The 7,773-nt window shown below is 45.4% G+C and overlaps 1 protein-coding gene across 3 annotated transcripts; it reads left to right on the top strand.

Annotated features, from left to right (window-relative positions):
* Positions 1 to 2,774: 2,774 nt before the first annotated feature.
* Positions 2,775 to 7,570, top strand: LOC125530403 (probable apyrase 6). 3 transcript variants are annotated; one of them, XM_048694800.1, is made up of 8 exons: positions 2,779 to 3,495; positions 3,930 to 4,042; positions 4,255 to 4,362; positions 5,347 to 5,389; positions 5,811 to 5,951; positions 6,651 to 6,748; positions 6,833 to 7,029; positions 7,126 to 7,570. In XM_048694800.1, exons 1-8 carry the CDS (start codon positions 2,988 to 2,990, stop codon positions 7,379 to 7,381), a joined length of 1,464 nt encoding a protein of 487 aa, XP_048550757.1. In that variant the 5' UTR covers positions 2,779 to 2,987; the 3' UTR covers positions 7,382 to 7,570. The 3 variants fall into 3 exon arrangements, with proteins under 3 accessions (XP_048550759.1, XP_048550757.1, XP_048550756.1); XM_048694799.1 differs by having other exon boundaries at positions 2,781 to 3,495; positions 5,766 to 5,951; XM_048694802.1 differs by lacking the exons at positions 6,651 to 6,748; positions 6,833 to 7,029; positions 7,126 to 7,570 and adding an exon at positions 5,583 to 5,627 and having other exon boundaries at positions 2,775 to 3,495; positions 5,708 to 5,951.
* The last annotated feature ends 203 nt before the right edge of the window (positions 7,571 to 7,773 follow it).

Genomic DNA, 7,773 nt, shown 5'->3' on the forward strand with positions numbered 1-7,773 from the left:
TCGTGACTGTGCGGCGCACCTGACATGACCTCGAATCCGTCGAAGATCAAGTCTCCGCGGATGTCGGCAGTATAGTTTAAGCTTCCAAACCTGACCTGATGGCCAGGGGCGTAGTTTTCGATCTGCTCCAGATGGCCAAGCGAGTTGGCCCACAGTGCAAAGCCGCCGAATAGGAAGATCTGTCCGGGGAGAAAAACCACACCCTGGATCACATCGTTACCGATGATCGAAGGAGCCACCAGGCCTTATGATGACGGCCAATGGAACTCTCAATGAAAGCACCAATGTCGGTGTCAAAACCGGCGGATCTTGGGTAGGGGGTCCCAAACTGTACGTCTAAGGCGGATGGTAACAGGAGGCGGGGGACACGATGTTCACCCAGGTTCGGGCCCTCTCGATGGAGGTAATACCCTACTTCTTGCTTGATTGATCTTGATGATATGAGTATTGCAAGAGTTGATCTACCACGAGATCATAGAGGCTAAACCCTAGAAGCTAGCATATGGTATGATTGTTGTTGTCCTACGGACTAAACCCTCCGGTTTATATAGACACCGGAGGGGGTTAGGGTTACACAGAGTCGGTTACAAGGGAGGAGATCTACATATCCGTATTTGCCAAGCTTGCCTTCCACGCCAAGGAGATTCCCATCCGGACATGGGACGAATTCTTCAATCTTGTATCTTCATAGTCCAACAGTCCGGCTAAAGTATATAGTCCGGCTGTCCGAGGACCCCCTAATCCAGGACTCCCTCAGGTATGCTGGTAACTTACCCTATATTTCAGACAAGCGCGTCCCTAAGCCATGGTTCCCCCTACCTTCCCCTTCGTCCCCCCATTCGTACACCGAGGCCGCCAAAACCCATGAATTCCCACGCTCCTCGGTCGGCCTCCCGACCGCCGCCCAGCCAGAGACTCTTCCCCAACAATGTCGTCCACCGCAACAGCTTGTCGTCCCTCATCCACCGCATCGGATGAGGATTCATCATCGATCTTGTCGTCCCACCGGATCAGCCGCCCCGTCCTCCACCTCCAAGGTGCTGCCCTGACGTTCGCCTCATCTATCGTGCCACTTCCATCCCCACAACACCGTCTTGACCTACCCCACCGGAACTGCAGCACCCTCACCAAATCCTTCGATGAAGCCGAGGTCAACTCGGCGCCACCAAGGAGGTTCTGCACTCACCACTGCATTTTATCTTTTATTCGATCTCACGGGGCTGTCGGTGCTCGATACCGAGTAGCCAAGGCGGGTCTCCATCGACGGCACCATCATCGGCCAGTTCATCCACGACATCTCTCCCCCATGTAATTGCTTCCTCGGCGGCGACTTCCACACCAGCACTAGCTGCAGCTTCTCCTGCTCTTGCTCGCGCTACTACTGCTGCTGTGTTGGCTCTCGCTCGCGCTGCGGCTCTGTTCTTGCTGTCGGTCGCGCTGCTGCTCCGCTTTTGCTCTCGTTCGTGCTGCTGCTCTGCTCTTGCTCTCGCTCGAGCTGCTACTGCTGTTGAACGACCTCCAGCAGCTACAGGAGTTGCTGCTTTAGCACTCGCTCATGGTGCTGCTGCACGACTTGCTCTTTGCTAGTGCGTTCCCTGCTCGAGTGCCTGCTGATTTAGATAACTGCTTCTCTGCTACTAGTGCTCGAACGCCCTAAACATCTATTGCAATGCTCTTCTACTAGTTCAACCAGTTTCGACAATAAAATTTAGTTTCGACTTTAAAGTTCAGTTTTTTCAGTTAAGTTCAGACTAAACAGTATTTACAGTATCTGTCAGAGCAGCCATGGCGAGGCTGATGCGTTTTACATCTATCACTTTTTGGTGATGTATTTTACATCATCTATTGCAGATGATATTAGAGTCCCACTTCAGATTAATGTTGTATGTTTTGTCCCGCTTTAGCCTCCCGCCGTACACGTCACAGGAGCTGCTCCAACGACGGAACCGTCCATCACAGCGGAGCAGTACCCTCAGCGCCGTTTCCCGAGGCCTCAGATCTTCTTCCCCGCCTCCAACAGACACACCAGCATCACCATCCTCTATGTCCAACCCAATGATGCTGAGGTCGACAAGGTTATGCCAAAGAGGTTGTACACTCGTTGCATCACTTTGTTACTCTGCATTCATGTTGATCCCTCAGGGATCCTTTGCTATGGAACTACCATGGTACTACTATTCGTGCATTTGGTTAGGAGTGGAGCAAAGCAAAACTGGATGATTTTTTTTCCTTTGGTGTCTCTTTCAAAGAAAAAACATAGGAATTTTAATATCCAGTTGGATGTCCTTTTCAAATTAATATGCATGAAGAACATGACTAATTGCATTACTGGCATAATAAGATTCTTATTTTTTTCATTTTCATGTGGTCTGACTTTAATTTGACCATGTTTCTCCATTCCTGTGTTCTTTCAATTCATGTGAACCAAACACCCAGGTTCACGGAAATCATATGTTTCCAAATGCTCCGTTTTGCACGTGCATTCCTATCCTATTCCTGTGTTTTTCCTATCCATGCGTTTATAGAATCCTTCAATTTTAAGGAGCCTTTGCAGAAAAGGCCTGAGGTAGACACAATAGCCTGACCTGAAATGATGCGTGTCCGAGTAGCCAACCCAGTCAACTCAACGTCGGAGTAGGCGATGATGTAAAGTGACTTCCGAAGCGCTATTGAGGGGCCGAAATCCGGCAGCCAGTTGCTGGCTCTGAATAACCAATATTGATATTGAAAGAGATAAAGCCTAAAAAAACAAGCAAACCTTCGATATCTTCGAAACTATCGAAGTTGCTCAGACGACCACAGCGGAAGAAACCACGGCTTGAGACTTTTCGACCGGCTGCTCGCGATCGCTTAAAGCGCTGGCTAGCCGCGTCCATAAATAAATAAATTAATAAAAATAAAACTCGTCGTCGTCGCCGCCTCCCTCGCCGTCGACGAGTCACTGCGGCGGCATCGGTGGCGGCCGGACACCTCGTCCCCGGCCCACCATGCCGGAGCCCACCAAGCCCCTCTCCCCCCGCGCAAGCCGCGGCCGCTGCCGCCTCTGCGGCCTCTGCCTCGGCTCCGCCCTCCTCGCCATCGTCGTCTCCACCCTCGTCCACCTCCTCTCCCCGCCGCCTCAGCCGGCCCCCTCCCCGAGCTTCTCCATCATCATAGACGGCGGCAGCACCGGTACCCGGGCCCACGTGTTCTCCTTGGGGCCCGACGGCCGGCCGGATCTGGCGCGCTCCGCCGTGATGCGCGTCTCCCCGGGGCTCTCCTCTTTCGCCGCGGACACGGCGCGCGCAGGGGAGTCGCTGCGGCCGCTGTTGGAATTTGCCAAGGAGAAGGTAGGGAGCGAGGGGGCCGCCGCAGCAACAGAGGTGCGGCTGATGGCAACCGCTGGCCTGCGGCTGCTCGAGGAGAGCGTTCGAGAGGCGATATTGGTGTCCTGCAGGAACGCCCTCAGGGCCTCCGGGTTCCGGTTCGAGGACTCATGGGCAAAGGTGATCCCAGGTACCGCCAATTTCTTCATCACCTTACTAAAGAAAGTAAATTATTGCATGTCTATTATTGTTGGCCTTTAACTTATTAAAGCAACCAAGTAAGCCTCCGGCATGATCATTTCTTCCCCAAGAAATGAATTTGCTCTCTCTGTCCCCCCACTTTCCTCTGCATATGACCAAAGTGATTATGTGTCGAACCCCTAAGAAATTTCTGCTATGGATTATTGGAGGGGCCTAAGATAACATCAACAAACTGAGCAAATCATGGGGCATGGAAAACATTGATTTGACTGATACAAATAATATTGGGCGGTATGGAACTGACTGCAAATTAGTTTTTGTGTGGGTGAGGGTGATTGTATGATGGATCTAGATGGTTATCGTGTCATTAGCTGAAATATGTCTGAGTTTTTTTTTACTTTGGCTGGTATGTTTCTTATATAGGTTCTGATGAAGGCGTCTATGCTTGGGTTGCGGCAAACTATGCTCTGGGCACACTTGGAGGGGATCCTCACAAAACAATTGGAATAATTGAACTCGGGGGTGCTTCAGCTCAGGTTCTCTCATGAACACATACACGGTCTGCTTTCATGTGCTGGCTCTGTTTGTTTAACCATGATGCATTGCATGCTAATAACATCAGTATAGTCGTGCATAATTCAACACACACACACACACACACACACACACACACATAATTGGTTATTGTTCTGTTGTATTCCAAGAAATTGCAGTTTCCTGCTAATGTAATTGCTGCTATTTGTTTCAGCTGACGTTTGTTTCCGACGAAGTACTTCCTCTGGAACTATCAACTAATTTTACTTTTGGGGGAACAACATACACTCTCTATAGCAACAGCTTTCTAAACTTTGGACAAGTGAGTTATTTGATACGTCGAATCCTGATTTGCATGGTCTTGTCAGAGATTGAATAGTTCCCAGGGATCTAAATGTCACCCGTATAACAGTGTGACTATGAGATTCGTGTGAATAGCAACCAAATACATTCCGTTGCATGGTTCTTGTCAGAGATTGAATAGTTCCAAGGGATCTAAATGTCACCCATATAGCAGTGTGACTATGAGATTTGTGTGAATAGCAACCAAACACATTCCGTTAAGCTATAATTTGTTTCACTAAGAGAAAGCTATAATTATTGGTACTGATTACTACCAATTCACTGGACGAGGCATTTCATATCTTGTGCACTGTTAAATGCTCCCAAACATCAAATTGCGGCCCGCGGATGCATTGAATATGCTCACAACTCATAAGAAAGAGAGTCATGCTTCATGTCTAAAGTTACGTCCTCCGGAACTTGGATATAAAGTTTCAGATTTCTTGTCTCAAGTTACATGGTGGTGTTGAGTACAAGTAAAGTCTCAAAACTCAAATTTTGAAGAGTTCCTTGAGAGTTTTAATTTTGATAATCAAAGTTCCAGACAAGTAAAATTTCAAAAACATGATTGAAGCACATTGTTATTGAGCTTGAAGTTTCAAAAGGTAGTTTTGAGCAAGTTTCCTGAAGTTTTTAATTTTCAAAAGAATGTTTATGCAGTCTGGCAATGTTTTAGAAGAAACATCTATAACGCTATGTGCCTGTCCATTTGGTGAGATATAAACAGATTGGTAGCTGCATGGTTTCCATGCATTGTGGTTTAATGTGTTATTTGCACCTTAATTAATCGACCTGCCAAAAGTGTTGTGAGGTTCATTTGTTACGCATGCTAAACACATATCCCAGGGATCTAGGGTGTGTGTGTGTGGGGGGGGGGGGGGGTTCCCCTGGAATATGATGTATTTCTGATCTTGTGATATTGTGGTGTAGATTGAAAATCTGATTTACTCACTTATTTTCACAGAATGCAGCACAAGACTCATACCGTGAAATACTGAAGTCAAGAGGTATTACTGTGTGTTAAAACATTCAATCCAGCCATTTTCCATCTGCTGCAATGAGGCAATTCAGCATCTGATGGATAAGGGAACACAAACTACCTGCAAATAGGAATGTCAATGTTAATATTAATCACAAAACCCTTTCTTAGTCCATAGTAGAATGCCAACAACTAATACTTAGCTATGGTTGCTCCCACAGTACAAATGTCCCAGGATTTTAGTTCAAAGAAAAAGTTTGTTGAAGGTATTGCATCCTTTATTATTTTTAGGAATTTAAGAGATGTTCTTGTAATTCCACTGGTTAACTTTAAATTACAAATGTAGTACTCTTTTGGAAGTACAAGTACCAACCAGTGTTTCATCATGATTCGTGCAATTGAAGGATCTTTCAAAAACGGTACACTTGTTGATCCTTGTGCCCCTAAAGGATTTTCTCACAAACGGAAAGTATTGGCGAGAACAAGCGGTGCATCAAGATCAAATTTAGAAAACCAATATGTTGATAATGGAAGCGGAAACTATAAAGAATGTAGATCTTCTTCACTGATGATGATGCAAGAAGGAAAGGGTAAGAAATGCATGTGAAGTTTGATCCCTTTTTCTTTATCTGTATTTATGTTTATTTAGTCTACATATCCTTTTCTTCATGATTCCTGTGCTTAAAGTACCATCAGATGAAGTTATAATATTTGGAACTGTCATGAACTATAATGCATAATGAGAGGGATATACCTGTAATTTTTCAATGGCATACCCTTCTCTTTATTGCTCCTATGCTTAAGAGTACCGTCAGCTGAAGTTAGAAATTTTGGCACTGTCATGATGAACTCAAAACTGCAATGTATAATGAGGGATATCCCTGTAAGGATGTAACTGTTTGATGTCAAGTAAGATGGAGGTTCTTGACTGCATTGACCTAACATCTTTTTTGTTTGAACGGTCAAGATAGTAGGAAAGGCTCCTACTGACACAGTTCTATATGAGGGAGTTACATGGTCCAACCCTGAAACCTAGGGGGAGTGAAAACACCCACCACCCATCTTGGTAAATCTTGGCTCCTACTAACCTAATTAATATCTTTTGCAAATCTTGGCACTTCGAATACCTTGTTGAGCTTGCTCTTTATCGTGACTTATAAGAAACTCAATTAAGCATGATGTTCTTAGATTTAGTACCATTTTTATCGGACATTTAGATTTGCACTGCCAGCATTTATATTCTATATCCATATCCACCTGCATACCCGTAACTTTTGTCTTGAATGCAGAAAGGTGTGAGTATCAGCAATGTCACCTAGGATCTAATTTCGTCCCTGAGCTGCTTGGGCATTTCCTAGCAACTGAAAATTTCTATTTTACGTCCAAGGTCCACTGCATGTTCTCATTTTTTCTTCCATTGGCACATACCATCCTTTTCTTAGGGCACTTCTGACTATACATCCTCTTCCAGTTCTTTGGACTAGACCGGTCTTCATCACTGTCTGATTTTGTGGTTGCTGGAGAGCAACTTTGCAACAAGGACTTGTCCACACTAAGACAAAAGTATCTCAATCATTCAGATGAAGATTTCTCTCGGTATTGCTTCTCGTCGGCATACATTGTAGCTCTACTGCACGACAGCCTTGGTGTACCATTGGATGACAAGAGGCAAGCATATCATATCAGGACACCATCATTCTTCTTGAGTGAAATTTACCCTTGACTAATCTTATGCGCTTGCTACTTAAAATTTCCTCTGAGCAGGATCGAGTATTCAAATCAGGTCGGCGACACTCATATTGAGTGGGCCCTAGGAGCTTTCATTGCAAATACAAAACATAGGATTCTAGGGGCATCAGGGGCTGTGGCAACACGGTCACCTAAGCACAGACCACTGCTCGCCGTGCTGGGAGCGTTTCTTGCTTGTGGAATATATTTGGTGTTGAGATGGAGGAAGCCCAAGACAAAGATTATATATGATTTAGAGAAAGGCCGATACATTATGACACGCATCAGCTGACGCTGAGCGTTGTGCAGGTGGTGGAGCATGAAAGGTAGCACACTTGTATGTGGCATGTATTGAAATGCTGTAGAACATTTTGTTACATACTAATCGTTTTACTGGCATATACTGTACAATTTTGTACTAAATCAGCGACACTTGTTTTGGGAAGGAGGAGTATATTAATCTTAGCTCAAGTTGTGATCTTGTTATTTTGCGTGCATGAGTACAGATTTTAAAGTTTCTGTGTCATCATATAGTTAGGTCGACAGCGGAGGCGCAAGGAAACTGGCCCTTTGAGCAATTCTGGCAGATTCGCCATAAAGAGTTGATCGCCAATAACTGCTTTTGTGGTGAAAATTCTAGATAAAACCCTATTGTAGAACTGTTAAAAAAGAATGGCGGAAATA

The sequence above is a fragment of the Triticum urartu genome, unplaced genomic scaffold (genome assembly GCF_003073215.2).
Source record: "Triticum urartu cultivar G1812 unplaced genomic scaffold, Tu2.1 TuUngrouped_contig_6288, whole genome shotgun sequence".
Lineage (NCBI taxonomy): Eukaryota > Viridiplantae > Streptophyta > Magnoliopsida > Poales > Poaceae > Triticum > Triticum urartu.

Bases quoted from the DNA above. Each gene is read 5' to 3' on its own strand.
- LOC125530403 (XM_048694799.1), top strand. From the start codon at position 2,988: ATGCCGGAGCCCACCAAGCCCCTCTCCCCCCGCGCAAGCCGCGGCCGC. The intron at 4,363-5,346 runs GTGAGTTATTTG...TTATTTTCACAG, and splicing joins GCTTTCTAAACTTTGGACAA to AATGCAGCACAAGACTCATA. The intron at 5,390-5,765 runs GTATTACTGTGT...GTGCAATTGAAG, and splicing joins TGAAATACTGAAGTCAAGAG to GATCTTTCAAAAACGGTACA.